Source organism: Micropterus salmoides, unplaced genomic scaffold (genome assembly GCF_014851395.1).
Source record: "Micropterus salmoides isolate LMB-PRFRI ecotype aquatic unplaced genomic scaffold, ASM1485139v1 Ms_hic_scaffold_17, whole genome shotgun sequence".
Lineage (NCBI taxonomy): Eukaryota > Metazoa > Chordata > Actinopteri > Centrarchiformes > Centrarchidae > Micropterus > Micropterus salmoides.
This window is the reverse complement of record NW_024040817.1, coordinates 29,906,255-29,922,192: the sequence shown is the minus strand read 5'-3', so window position 1 is coordinate 29,922,192 and position 15,938 is coordinate 29,906,255. Positions and strand designations below refer to the sequence as shown.

General features: G+C 42.1%; 1 protein-coding gene across 1 annotated transcript in view; it reads right to left on the bottom strand.

Moving 5' to 3' along the window:
* Nucleotides 1–15,938, bottom strand: part of LOC119908097 (ubiquitin-conjugating enzyme E2 E2-like) — a 67,501-nt gene that overhangs the window by 41,234 nt on the left and 10,329 nt on the right. Inside the window, exon 3 of the mRNA XM_038725838.1 lies at nt 14,604–14,654. Coding sequence (XP_038581766.1) covers nt 14,604–14,654 — 51 coding nt within the window. The remainder of the gene's footprint in view (nt 1–14,603; nt 14,655–15,938) is intronic.

The window sequence follows — 15,938 nt, the reverse complement described above, 5'->3', positions numbered from 1 at the left end:
CAGGCAAATGTCTTTTTGACGATATGGAGCAGAGAGAGCTGTAACAACTATAACTGCGACCTAAATCTGATAACATGATAATGAAAATAGTACATAGAGGATCACACAAAGGAGTACAGTGAGGAAATCAAGTAGTAAAGTAATCTGACTTTGTAACCAAAGAATTACATCCACAAACATTGAATCTCAGCCAAAGCATGGCTGTCTGCATAGCAAACAAGTATGCATATAGTAAATAATTATACTAACAACAAAATTCCCACAGAACCTGAAAAGCAGTGCATGCATTTGTCTTTCAGGCATCAATAATTGACCCTTGACCTGAAAAGAGAGAAAACAAACTGTGCAGTGTATCTGCCTCGCTGTCCTGAGGCCACACATTTCTGGGCCAGTATCATACTCAGGGCTGCATGATGACTGGTTTAAGTGGAGCTCTGCTCACCTTATCTTCCCTTTCTCACAACTGGTTGGTTGAGTTAAGCTGTAACAACACAGGCAGATAAAGAGAAGCCCAGGACGCTGTCAGCTGTCTGCTTTATCTCTATGATGACAGGGGACACTAACCAGCCACACACACACACACACACACACACACACATCTCAGCTGCTCCTCTACAGATCAGAGGAGCTGATGTTCAATTACTGACATTAACTTGCTGTCTAAATTAAGTCGTAAGAAATCTAAATTTTTCTGCAGTGTAACTGTCTGAGCTCTGTTCTGCAGGAGCGTCCTGCTTCATGTCCATAAAGTGGCACTCACACACTTCATGGTGGCACCTGAGCAGCTTTTAATGGAGCAGCTGGAGACGTCACCAGCCACTGTACTGTTGCTCATATTCTGATCTATTTATGCATGTCAATGAATTGATATATTACTCACTGTCCTTAAAATAATAGCTCAACACATTGCTACACACGCTAGCTGCACTTTTATCTTCAGAAGCTGCAGAGCTGCAGCCTCTGTTCATTAGTCACTGTATCTTACCCTGTACATTTACAGCTAAACTGAGGCTTATTGTTGACCCTTTTCTCTCTGTACTGTTCTCCTGCCATTCACCGGTCTTGTGCAGAGTTGTGCCCGCAGACTCGCCGACAACGGCATGCACATCATGGTTCCTTGCGGGTCTATTCCAAGTACTGTTTAAAAACGATTTAATATTCTTTGTGAGGACAATCAATGGTCATAAATTATTTGTACATCCCGTAAAGTTCACGCACAACTCTACACAACACCAGCGCTGCCGATGCTCTGTCCATCTGCCTCTTCTACCACACATACACACACACACACACATACCCCTGCTACACCCACAAAAGCGCACTGACCCCCTCCTAAAAAAAAAGAACAAAATCGATACCGCATAGTATCGCGATATTTTCTGTGGCAAAGCTGTATCGATACACGGAAGAATCATTCTTTTATTATATAAATTGTACAATAGAACTTTACTTTTTGGTATTATAATAATAAAATCAATTGCTTTTTCAGTCCATTAGAAAAAGAGTTTTCCTTTGGGAACACAATCTGAACTTGAAAAAAATAGTAATAAATTCCAACACATTGCAATATTTTTTAAATTGCAATAATATCGTATTGTGACATAAGAATCGTGAGGCCTCTGGTGATTCCCACCCCAAATCTAAGCATCGAATCTACTATTCAGGGCCACCCCTACTCTGAAGCCAATTTGACATAACAACCAAGCCGTGGCACAACAACTTCCGGGTCCATCACATGATGCACACTGGCCCCAAAAGATTTTTCTCCATAGACTTGAGTCTGTAAAACGGTGGATACACTTCTTTGAGTACTATCAGAATTGGATCCATTTGGTTAACATCACATTTGGAAAGTCTAGGAGAGCCACACGATTCAAACATCTTATTCCCATTCAAATAAGCAATAAGAGTGCCAAACTTGAGCAGCTTTCATAGAAATGAAGATAGCCCCTCCTCCAGCTCTGTTGCCAGTTGTTTTTATACACCCATGGTTAAGACTATTTATTCAACAGGCCTATGTTTGTACCATCGACTCATGTCTCATAATTGTTTTCCTTCTTTTGTTCAGAAGGAAACAGCTAAATATTAGGGGTGGGAGAAAAAAATTGATTCTGAGATGCATCGTGGAAGATTCTGACTCGATTAACAAATGTCAAAAAATCGATTATTTGAATGTTAATTGATAACATAATGTTGACGGAACACAAAAGGTGGAACTAGCGGAAGTGCAGTGCCCGGAACGTCTGTGGTGCGCACAACTCAACAGAGATGAGATAGATCAGTGTTCCACCTGTAATCGGCACACCACCTCTGCGGAATGAATTACCACCCTACTTAAATGTCACACAGTTATTAGTATCAATGCGCAAGTGATGATTTTAACTCGCACACTGTGTGAGCATGGTGGCACTCAACGCTCGGCAGCTTCCTGTGTATCCTGTGTGTGAGGCCGAGCGAATGAGAGAGAGCGAGCGGCAGAACTTGACAGTAAAAGTTAGCAGAGAAAAAGTATTAGCAGTAAGTTTCAGTCTGGTTGTAAACGTGCAGTGTGGGTCCCAGTGTGTCCATTAATTAAAGTCTGCAGTTTCCAGTAGTTTTCACTGTCCAGCATGTTTTTTTGGCTGTTATGTTAGCTAAATGAGTACAAGGTATAAGCTTAGACTAAACTGGTGTACAGCTCTGTCCTGTACACATATTGTACATCCTGATAATTATATTTCAGTTTTCAGAGGAGTCTGTCAACTGGTTGTTAAAGAAATGAGAGACCATGGAGCTGAGGTTAATGAAGTAAATTAGGGATGCAAACTAGTCATTTTAAGCTAATTAGGAGATGTTTCTTTTGGATTCTAATGCTCAAATTAAATGCTTTGTAATTATCGACAGATCCTGTTTAGAAAAACTTATGCATCAAGATGCATCGATAATCGTTTTACAATCGCATCGCAGCTCTCGAATCGTAATCAAATCGTGGGGTGGCCAGAGAATCCCACCCCTACTATGATGATTACTAGGAGAGATCTGAAGTTGTAACAAGCCTTTTTAGATAGTTATGTAAATATATAGAATTATTTACGAATAATGATCCTTCAGCTCATCCTGCCGCACAGTAACACTTTCCCTGTCTTTGTCTATCCTTCAGTACTATGAGAAAACACACTGTAGTTTATTTTGACTCAATCCCACACACACCATCCTGCCGCCCCAAATTCTCACAAGGCCACAACACGTGTATTCATCTGTTGTTGAAAATAGTCCCCAACAAATACACTATTTCCTCCTATTTGAGTAACGTTTGCCAAAAACTACAGTGAGCAGCTGTTTTAGGACATTACTAACTTTTCCTTTTTTAAAGAAACTACATATTTGTAAGGCCCTTAGAAAGACTTCTTTAGGAAACAATCGGTCAAAGTTTTGCGAGGTATTTGTGGATAATAAGAAAAAGGATAAGAAGAATAGACAAACACCATGTTCACACTACCATACATAGCATGACAGTTATTTATAGCATGTGGTTGCCCACGATGGTACCGGGACTCAACCAGTGTGGTGTTTTCTTGTGCCAAATATAATAATCAGAGGTTTATTGCTGCAAGCTATAAAACCCACTGAACTGGCATTTTACCGCCCTGGGACGCTAAAGCTAGACTGATGGAACTAAAAAAGCCCTTTTACCATTTAAATAAGAATTAACATCAAAGATACATAACTAATGAATTGAATGAACAACTCAGTTCTATTAGATTGTGGGTTTGTAGCTGCACTCTGGGAGCAACCATCATAACAGAGGTGGACTACATGTCTGCAAGATCCCCTTCACAATGGGCCAATTATGGCTGGATGTATCAGTGTAGTCCTGATGGGTAAAGCTCAGGAAGTGAAAGTGTGTTTCTGTGTATCCGACATGAATGAAGTTTCCTCTTTAAGCGCAGGAGAGGAAGTGGTGCATTTATGTGTGAGTGCAATTGTGTTTCTGTTTGAACAGTTCGAGTGTGTGTGTGTGGATAGAAAGAATAAGTAACTGCCTGTGTGCGTTTTTGTAAGAGACTGAGCGGCGCTGTAGGAGGATCCTGCGGTCCTTCCTCTCCAGAACAGGACAGCATATCTAATGAGAGGCTAATCATTCATCCAACACAGAGACATGATGCGCATAGCTGATACACACACTGTTGATGACCTCATTCACACACACACACACACACACACACAGCACTGCAGAGACAGGCTTAGTCAGCTGTAGCAAACTGCAGACAAGAGATGGGAGGAAATGAATGGATGGAGGAGCAGAAATGAGGAGAAAGTCTGGGCCTCTCTGAACAATAAACACGCTTCTTATGATCATTTTTACGCAAAATCAGATCACAGGAGTATGGTAAGATTTTTCAAGCCAGTCAACGTTTTAAAAGCAGACTTAAAAATGGTTGGTGTGTTTGCTGCTACATCACACTTGACCTTAGGCAGAAGGATACTCCCCCATCCTACTGCACACAAAGACTACATGGGCTACCTTCTTTGTGTTTCATCACAGACTCCAAAAAAGCACTGCAGTAATACACTAGACTAGCTGTTTTTTTTTTGTGTCACATTTGGGTCCTTTCAATCAAACCCCCACCTTCCTTCCCCTGTTGTGTGCAGTGACTGTATGGAAAATGTTTTTAGCGAAAACTGCAGCATGACCAACAAACAAGAAAACACCTTTACAACATTAAAGCTATTAGATCCATTCTTATGGCCCCCGTGAATTAAAAGGTCTGACATTAGGGCAGCCCTGGTGGATTAGCGGTTCAGCCACATAGCATTTAACTGCAACATTCTGGGTTTGACTCCAGCCAGGGACATTTGTTGCATGTAGTACCCCTCCTGCCTTTATTTACGCTGTCACTAACTTATAAAATGACAAACTATATTTCATTATAAGGCATTTCTTTTGAAAGTCTTGCCTCTGACATAAACAGCACTTCACAGCATCCAGGAGTAAACAGTCTGTAACGTAAGAAATGACATTTTAATGAAGTATTAAGTTTTATGCAAAACGAGCAGTTGTGCTACAACACACAGCAAACCATCATCTACTAACTACACTGATAACAAGATGAGCTGTGTCAGCATTTCAGCTCAGCAGGAGATTCATCAAACACATTTGTGTTTACATTGCAGTAATTATTAAGAGCAGTGCATCATTGCTAGGGGGAGAGAAAAAAACTTGAAAAAGACTTAAAACAAACAACTTCATTAGTCAGGTGCACACATCTGCCACACTGCAGGTCAGACGCCAAGTTAGTCTGATAATCACCAGTGGGACACACAGCTTAAGGCGGGGACACAAATTAAGTCTGCTAAGACAATTATGAATATGCTACCTAGCCATTAGCAAGCAAGCATAAATGTTCTCTAGCATTACAGTGTTAACATGTTGGTGATGTAGACATGGGACACAGGCCAAACTAAAAAAATCAAAGGAAACATCAAATACATTTCTTCCAGAGACGGAAGAATTTTAGGTAGTTCTCATCATGCTGAAAACCAAGCTTGTTCAGGTTTCTGAAAAAGCTTGGTTTTTATTAGTTATAATCTACTCTCCCATGGTGCTCTACCACTTGCATACTTCTCAAATCACTGTTCTGTATCACCATAATAGTGTGTCAGTGACAAAAAAACAAGCATGTTTTCCTGCAAGTTTTAAGTTGATTTTCACGTTGAAGTACAGAAGAGAAATAATGGTAGCAACTAAACATGATTTGGTAGCAAAGGAAATAAAGAAGGGGAGGAGAGGGGGGATTGATCACTGCACAGATAAATGACCAGCCCGCATTCAGCTGCATGCAACTTTGACCTCAGAAACTTCCTGTAATAAAAATAAGGGGAAATCAATTTGGGCAAAATCCAGTCACTGTTAAATGTACACAAACACATATAAATATTAAACAAAGGAGACAGACACGCAGGGATAATCATCTTTTTTTTCTGGTGTAATGCAAGTATATATAAGGTGTGAAAACATAAAAAAGCTGCATAGTCAGCCAGTGGAGAGCAGGGCTAGTTAAAGAGATGGTGAATAATTAGTATTTCCATAGCGCCGTCTCCCTGCAGGGGGGCTGCAGAAATCTTTAAGGGCCTCCTCTGTTTCCTCTCTGAAGCAGATGGGTATGTCTCTCCCTGTCACTCTCAGCTCAACTTCCCAGTCTATTCTTCATTTTTCTTCCTCAAACAATCTGTGAGCTTAAAAGACAATGATTTTTCAAAAACTCTCCTTTTGGGGGGGGTTCAAATCCCCGGGGATTCTTTCCATACAGCAGACATCACCGCACAAATCTGGAGTGATTTGACAGATCACAATCTCTACAGCTTGCTGAAATCTTTTACAGGAGAAGAAAGTGGCACTAAGCAGCCCCTGAGTGTAGTAAAGGCTCCATTAGACATACAATCACACAATCCCTGTGAGTGAGTCACAGGAATTAATAGTCCACTTGTGTGTGCTTTTGTACAGATCATACATACAAGCGTACAAAACCATTTGGTGTCCAACATGGGGGTCATGAGAATTAAGGGTATTTCCTCAGTCCACCTCACTTTACCTTCTACCCTGTCTTCTATATTTATTTACTTGGAAACAATTGGACATAGGAAACAGCAAAGAAGTATGTATGGCCTTTATTTAAAAGAAGTAATACTTTTATTCATGTTTTAGTGGTCGTCGCTCTCACATTACACCCTCCTCTCAGTGTCTGTTTGTGTTTTAACAAATTCAGCTTTTAGTCTGAGCGGCGAGTTGCTGGCTGAACAGCTGGTGCGCCCACTAGCCGGCTGTTTCACTGCGGGATGTTTCCTAATAACCGGACCTCCTCCCATTTATCTGACAAGACCGCAACTACAGCTACAGTAGCTCGCTGGGATGCTGCAGGGCCGGACTGCAGACCACTTCACTCACCCCAACATGCCAGAGGGAACGGGCTGGACCACACAAACGAAGCTGCACTTCTGTCAAACATCTGACAAAGCAAAGCATTGGATAGGCTTCTCACTGGTTTCATATACTGAACTTGGCTTCTTTCTGTTATTCTATGCCAAATAAAGAGTCAGCGTTTACTCATTTACTCATTAAAAGACTGGGACTAAGCTAAAGGGTCTCAGAGTCTAATTTTACTGGACGTAAAATACCTTGCATGATACACTGGCGGACACTACGAGGGAGCTACATTATGGCAGGAGATATTTTGGCTGGAAATAAAATTGAGACGAAAAGCTGCTGAAGCATGTGATGAAAGTGAACACTGCCTTTTTGCCTCAGCTGTGCTGTGGACACAGAGAGGACAGCGAGTGCGGCACAGACTCTGATCACAGCTTCTCAGAGCAGCTCAGCACCGCTTGCAAGGCCTGTATCTGTACACAGCACCGGGAAGGCGTGATGTCGTGTCTGCCATTATGAAGTAGGTGCTTTGTAAAGATGCAATGTAAACAATCTTCTAAACAGTGTATTTTCACAAGTTGCACAAGGATGTTCATGTCTGAATGTCTCCACTTAGAGTTAATAATTGATTCACAGTTAAAGCCTCATATCACCTTACACACAGAAGAATGATTGTGTTCAACTAGAACACAGAGGTTTACTAACTTAAATTTTAAAGATAGAGAATTGGTATTGGATTGGTTCTTGGCTTAGACAGATAAGCTTAAGATTTTGGGCATTGAAATCTGTATGTGGGGAGAAAAGACTGGATCGCTGCATCTGCAGTATCAGGTTTATGATGGGAAGTATGAGTCTCTGACTGAATGGAATTTGGAGGGTATTTTATTAGACCACTGGATTGTGTTATCACAAATGCAGCGTCTTAACGCCGGTTTAAAAACGGAAATCCTATCAAACCTTTAATGGCAAAATAATGTTTGCCACTGTCAGCCCATTTAAACAGCTTCAGTTATAAAGGGATTACAAGTTGCTGATTTAAGTTGTTTCGCACTAGCGTCTAACAATGCCACTTAATAATCTTGAAAGCTGTTCGGTAGAAGACGCCTCACAGTCTGTGGATAAAATGAGTTTCCATCGGTTCTGGCATGCACACTTTGTTGGCTTTTGAATTTACCATCTCTGTAGTAAAAGCTGGTTTATTGTGGCTGGGAGAGAGCAGAAAGGCAGCACAGCTCAGCAGTCAATAACATCCTCCACTCATTTCTCCTCTGTCAGTCACAGAGACTACAGACGGGAAAATAAGGGAATGTAATTTATATTGTCCATTTTACTGACATCTTGAAATTTTGTCCTGTGGCAGAATTAGACACTTGAGCAGACTAGAAATCTGCGATGATACCGATATAGGACTCCTGTTAATGACTTTGATGTATCACAGCTCTCATAACTGTAACAGCTGCTGGGAGACCGATGATTCTCACAAAACATGGAGCTGTGAGAGAGACGTATGAGAGTCACTGCTGGGAACACTATAAACCTCACAGACAATAAAACATATTTTCTGCTTTTTACTAAAACAACAGTTGTCTGTTGAAGTCTTAATCCTGAAAAAAAAGCAGCTTTGCAAAAACCTTGACTTGAGAGTTAAACTACTTTCCACTGTCCTGCTGGCCAGACCAGAACCAGGAAAGCAGAGGACATCTCCTGTACATTCCTGTGTGCTGCAATGGCCAGATGGGACATTTAGATCATTTTTCTTCTCACAAAATATCAGTTATCAAAGACTGAACTCCACAAATATAGATTTTGTTCTTGTGATGACTCATAACAGTTATTGCATATAACATGTTTTTGAAAATCGTCATCCTCAACAAAAAAAGCACAGCACAGTGGTGAAGAAGTTTTTGGCAACCACAGAACATTACCTACATTTGTTTCCTGGCTCCACTGCTCACTGGAGTGTGATCACTTATTTTTAAAGTGACTAATGTTCATGTAATGAACTGTTAGATTCAACTTATTTCCTTTTTTCTTACATCGCTTTACACTCATGCTGACTGACTGTTGCTTCTTTATGTTGCATGTAACATTACTGATGTCCATGGTTGGGCGTAGCAAATAATGCTGCACTATGTTTCTAGCACCATGGTAGGATTCACCTCTGAGGGGGCCTGGGGACCTGCACCTTTGCCTGGGGCAAAACTTTGCTGGTGGGCCCTTATTGTCACACCACCACCATCACCACCTGTGCATCACCATGTCCCCTACAAGTAGCCATTCAGTACAGCACACTGCAGCCTATGCAAGGCACTTGTGTATACGCCCGATGTATTCTATGCCTTGAGATCAAGAAACCAACCAGTGCTCCTCTTCGGCAGGAACACTTTTAGACTTTTTTGCCACCATGCATGCATGGCAGGGTTTCAGCCAGGAAAGGACCAGAGGTGGCAAAACCACCAAGATTCTGATACATCCTGCCTCTTTATCAGTGCAGTTAGCAGAGAACTTCCTAAACAACTCTCTCACTCATTAAAAATATACACCATTTCCTCATAACTCCTCTGCACAACTTTACCGAATGGTTTTATTTCATAAAAATGTATTTATATTTATGTATTTGTTGTTTCAGGCGCTTCTCTTAATACACTAAAAGGCAGAAATAATATAAAACAGAAAAGCACAGAAAAATTTAAATGTTGTAATTTTGATGCTGTTCATGATTTAAATTTTTAATTGAAATGTGCAATTGCAACAATCAGTTAATGAATCAGATGATCAATTCATTGTTTAAGTCATTTTTCAAGCAAAATAATACCATCTGTTTGATGGTTTCAACATCTCAAAATACAGACTGTATGGCTTTCCTTAATAAATGTCACAACTGATAGTACTTTGAATATTTTTGGGGTTTTGGACTGTCGGTCAGACGTGCAGGCGTCACCTTGGCCTCTAATTAACTGTGATATGTATTTTCTGAATGATTTCAGAAAACTATTATGCATATTATTCTATAAATGATCATTATTTACAGAATATTAGTCAATTGGACCAAAAGATTTATGATAAAATGAATAGATAATGAAAATAATCATTAGCTGCAGCTCTATTTCAATACATATCATTGTGCAGCCCTGGTAATAACTGAGATTTTACTCTTGACGAATGTTATTCTTGTCTTTGAAACAGCATTAAGAGCACTTCCAGACACTTAAAGCCTGTACTGAACATTAGTGGCTCTTTAAGGAACTGACATTGCCACGCAGAGATCAGCATTAGCCGACACAGAAAATCAATATTCTTGGGTCGTTGTAGTCGCTTGTTGAAGAACAAGTTTTGTCATTCATGTAATTTTAATAAAATTAACAAAGAACATTGAGTGTTTTCAACAGCTGGATGTGGATGGAGGTCACCAAATCAAAGCTGAGCTAAGTGTCCGTCATCCTCCTTCAAGAAGTGAACCAGAGCTGACAATGAAAGCTGAGTTCTGTTGGAGTCAATCATATCTATAACTTGATAGTCATGGATGATTTGACATTTCTCTCACCCAACCCATTCAATCCGGTACTTTCTTCTGCCTTATTGCTTTCATTTCTTAAGATTGTCGCTGATATTCACTGGGAAGTTATTCCTCTGGAACACACAAAGTCTTGCTGGGATTAAGAAGGGGAGAGAGAGAGAGAGAGAGAGAGAGAGAGAGAGAGAGAGAGAGAGAGAGAGAGCGAGCATGGCCAATTCCCTTTGGAATCCACACATTGTTTTCCCTCAGTCGATGGGGGATTCTTATCAAAACGCTGCCAGGACTATCATGAAAGGATATGGTAATTATAGAAAAACACACACAAACACACACACACACAGCCAGGAAGGCCGACCAAGCACCAGGCTAATATAATGTGTCTGATGTGGGGGCTATTTACATACCCTTCCACAGCGCTTGTCACATTCAATTAATTACTCTCTGGCAGGGTGACAAAGATGATTAAAAAGAATGATGAAAAATATTTCTTCATATGGCTCCAGAAAAATCCGCTAAGTCCTTTTAAAACAAAGCCAAATGATCTATAAAACAAGGCACGCTGTCTTAGTAAAAGTTAAAGGTGGTTTTTTTGGGGTGTTTTTTTATTTCCCCAGAGGGATTCCAGTACCATTCCTTCTACTGAGGAAGGGAAGGCAGAAAATGAGCCAGAGAGGATGTTTGTATGAGCGGCTGTGATCATGAGCTGTGCTTTATTCTGGCGGGGGCGGGGGGGGGACCAGAGCCTGTGGGGTAATGAGCTGCATCACAGCGTCCGTTCATAACCCCTCACATCTGATGTCTTTCAGCGAGCACAGCCTATTTAACACTGTCAGATCAATTAGTAGGTGAAGAAAGGGCCGGGGAGACGTGGAGCCTTTTGTTCAAACAGACACTGTGTGCGAGGAGGTACGGCGCGGTTTAAGGGAATTTATCTTGGCAGAAGGTTTTAATGTTCACAATGCGAGATTGTGCTCCGCATGTCGCACAAAAGAACAGGCTGAATCAGGATTGTTGTGGTGAAACATGTAGGCTGAATCAAACACCGGGGATGTGACAGCCTTGTGGGGGGATCGGGAGCTGTTAGAGAGAGGCAAATACCCCAAGGGGCATATGAATACAGAAATCTACATTTCAAGTAGCGCCGCGCCTTCGCTGGCTCGTATCTCTGCCTGCCGCTGAAACACGCTCGAGCAGCCTGAGCCTAATTTTTCACTTACGGCTGAGGACTCCTGACTGCAGCCGAGGTTCAATCCATTCGTCACGAGGGCTCCTTTCAGCGTGGACATTCTTCAAGGAAGGCCTACCTTTACACAAAAATGTCATTTTCTATACAAACGCCTGCCCATGAAATTTCCTTTCCCCCTCTGCTGTTTGGCCCTTTGTCAGGAAACATAATGGCTTGCTTCAGCCAGATTAAGCATGTCTTTGAGATGGGGGAGCCGACAAACAGGCCGCGACGTGCCGAAGAGATCTCCCCCCCGTCTCTGACATGGAGCACCTTCACATACACAGGTAATTTTCTGTCATTCCTCTCCTGCTATAAGACACGGTGGCTGTGCATTTACACTGCAAGCAGCTGAGGAATTGTTCTATTGTGGCAGGTGAGAGGCTCATCATCTATTTATTTAGCTGTCTGCAGGGACAACCTTTTCAATGCTGAAACAGCTCTTTTTAACGGTGTTACATCCTTTTGATGAGTTAACATAGTGAGCCAGTTTATGATCCATGCATACAATGGACGCAGCTGTTCTCTCGAGAGGTTTATTCTTACAAAAAGCTTTGAATCGTTGCAGTGATCCCCCTACTCCATTTCACACTGTCCACGTGGAGTTATTGTTCAGAATCATCAAAATCTGATTGGCTAATGATGGCGGATAGACCTGGCCACATTAAAAAAAAAAACACTCAAAATCAGGTCTCAGGTCACAGGGCTGCTATCAACTACATTTATGGATGATCCTTGCCAATACTGATTCCAACACCTCAACTAAGAGCATCTGGCAACACGGGTACCTGGACCAGTGGTGTTTCTTTTGACTGACACAATGGAAAATCACCTCCACTGGACAGTTTTTGGCTGATTCTGACCTAATTAACTGGCTCAGGTGATGACCAGATGCGATTCATGCACATTAAATACAGTTTGTTCATTGACATAATTAAAAAACATCAGTCACACTAAAGGCTCGTGCAGACTACACAACATTCAGCGTCGGCCGATGGCCGTGCCGTTCACGCTACACAACTTGCCGTCTTGTGACGGGAGTCTTGAAGTCGTTGTAGTGTTCGCACCACGTGACTGATCGGTGACAGGGGGTCACACACTACACGAGCTGACAGCAGCTTTGTCACCCGGCGCTGGTCTCCAAACCACGTTTTGTCAAGAAAACACACGTGAAATGTTTGTTATTGTAAAGATGGCAATTATAAAGCCAAAAAATCTGGGTGTAAGAATGGATTAGCACACGCAAGTAGCAGGGATTGTCTGAGCTACAGAGAGAGCTGGAGGGGAGTAAAAAGGGTTTTGCTGTGAAAAGTAGCTGCCTGCTCTCATTGGCTGGATGTGGATGTCGGGTCGGCCGACTCCTCCAGATATTTGGCATGCTAGATATCTGGCTGGCGTCTGCGCTGCATCAGTGATGTGTCGGGGAGCCGTTTTGATGCGTCGTTGAGTAGTTCACACAATGACTAGCGGCCGCCAATCGATTGTTGATTTACCCCTGATCACAGCCCGACTGTCACGGAGCTCTCCGACCGGCAAATCAAGCTTAAAATCGTGTAGTGTGAACTAGGGTGAAGTTACATTGATCAGAGCCACTGACTCAATTTTTAGTGGTACAGCAATGTTGAAACAATATTACCTTATTTATCAATATGCAAGGTATACTCAGTATTACTTCAGGTATCATAACACCAAGAGAAATTGCTGGATGGTGGATTCATGATTCAAACCCTATAGAGGAACTAGGTAATGTTAGTTTAACAAATTAGTTTTGGTTCGTGAGGGAAACAAAGAAAAAAGACAGATCCACGGTGAAGTAAAGTGATTAGATGAGGAGCAGCAGAAGTAGTGTGTAATGAATCTAAAAGACGCCTTCTGCCTCTGCTGTCTTGTGGAGACACAGAGGACAACGAGTGCAGCTCGGAGCAGTTTGCAAGGTCTGCAGTCCTACAGCTCAAAAGGTGCATGTTGCACATCTCAGACAAGCTGAATATGATGGGGAATCTGCCCTCAGGTCAGGACACGGTACTAACATAACTGAGGTTGATTTCTTTTGGCACAACAATCTTATAAACTGTCTGGAACAACAGATTTGCAAATTTGCACAAGCCTAAAAGCAATGACGGGGTATGAATGAAGTTAAGAAGTTAAGTGAAGTAAAGTTACAGGCTCGTACCGTTTCACACAGTTAGGTTTCTAGATTTTAAATTTGGGGAAAGGTTGAGGTATTAGGATTGGTATTGGGAGAGGAAACTCTGGATCGGTGCATCCCTGCTTTTTAGGGCAGGGTAAAAATATTTGGAGCGACTAAACCCAGCTGTGGCCGACATTTCTCAGCCTACAAGCGAGTTTCCCTGCTTTCGCAGCCCAACAGGAAATGCCTGGACTTCAATGACTTGCTGCAGAGACTGCACCTCCACCTCCCCGTCACCCTCTGACTCTGCTCCCAAAAGTCATCCGTTTGAGAAGAGAATACCAAACCCTGACAAGACGAAACCCCCTCCACACAATGAAAGCTCTTACTAAGATCTTGATTGGCAGGAGCGTACGTCTTCCCTCTGAGGAAAATAAACCATGCAAACCAGTTGAGCCACAGCACAGAGTGCCTTTCCCGCCCTTAGGGAGTGTGAGCAAACACGGCACTGCTGCTACGATGATCCTAATGGTAAACACTGCCAATCAGGTCAATCGCACAGATATTTATTTATGTTATTTTGTTACGCCGCGTCTGATTCATGCTTCAGACTGCTTACAAGGTCCATTCATTAAGCTTCAGCCTGAGCAAACAGTGGTGCAAATACGGCACAATAATCTACCTATGCTATTCATGTGACTCACTGAGCTGGCACAATCGCTTCACACAGCTCATGCAGGCTCGTACACACTCGCACGCACACAAAAGTGCCTCAGGTGTCGGAGCAAATGGCCCCTTTAAAAACACACAATCAGCAGGCTCCTACCTGCAATTTGGCGGCGGGTCCAAGGTAATCTCTGCTAGCTCTTTCTGGATTCTGAAATGAGAGGAAGATCTGGGTTATATTCACACTCACAAAACACACACACGCACACACACACACACAAAGCACAGTTATATAAATCCTGCCTGTAAAATCAATCTGTAAGTGTACACACTGAATACCTCATTGATTTTCTAATGAGCTGCTGAGCGCTGTGACTGGATGCAGGAATAACACCTGTCACGCCAGATCAACACATAACACAAGATGCACAGACGAATTTGCCTTTTTTGTTCAGAACCCACAACCACGAATAAATGTTTATGTCAAACGGGCATGTCGGATTAAAGAATGATATCTGATAGATCTGGGTTCAATGATTTTGCAGCTGATCGTGGTCCTGCCTCAGCCCCTCACCCTTCCACGAAGCTGCTTGGAGCATTTCCACAGCAGACACATAAAAAAAAAATAGAGTTTAATGAATAGACCACAGTGAGGTCAAATTTCTCCCTGGTTAAGTATTCATTACATAACTATGCCTGTAATTTGCCAACAAGGACCCAGTCGCCCAGTGTTACACTTTACAATCACTCAGTCAGCTATGAATGCTGCTGTTATTCTCTCCATGCACAGCCTCATTTACACACTTCTTCACTATGGTCTTGATGTATCTGTCCATGCTTTTCCGTAGGCTGTGAGTATGTGTGCTTCCATGAGCTGAAATACATCTTTTTCGTCTTGGTTGGTTAATGTGCTTTTTGTATAGAGTTGAACATTCTCTTTCTGTCGCAGTTTGGTCGAAAACTACAGCAAAAAGCATTAAATGTGTTTAACGTTTGCATCTTATATTCACTGAATTTCCTGTGATATTCCAGAAATACTCACATAACAATCCACACATACTGTATATATAGATCCGGCAGGTGATTTCAGTGTTGCACTCTCAAACACTGCCGCCATTACTGAGTTCAACACATTTTCAGGCAGAGGTGTGTTTGGCTTAATCACAGTCACTCTCTCTGACAGACGAAGACAGCCTGTGTGAATGTGGAAGTTAGTCAAAGCACTTGTCTGAAATCAGTCATGGCACAGGCTTTGGGGGAAAATTAATCTGACCTCCACAGTCTGGATGTGAAAGTGCAGCAGTCAGCTTAAGATTTAAATCGCCAACATCTTGTTTTGTAAACAGAAGAATTACATCATTTAATAAAAATCTGAGACACATGAAACAGTGCAAAAGTGGAATGTCAGCCAGCGGCCTTGTGTGGTGTCATCAGCGACAAGCTTCCTAATCAACGTTGAGCACTCAACATGCCCTGATGGCTTCCCGTTCACTTT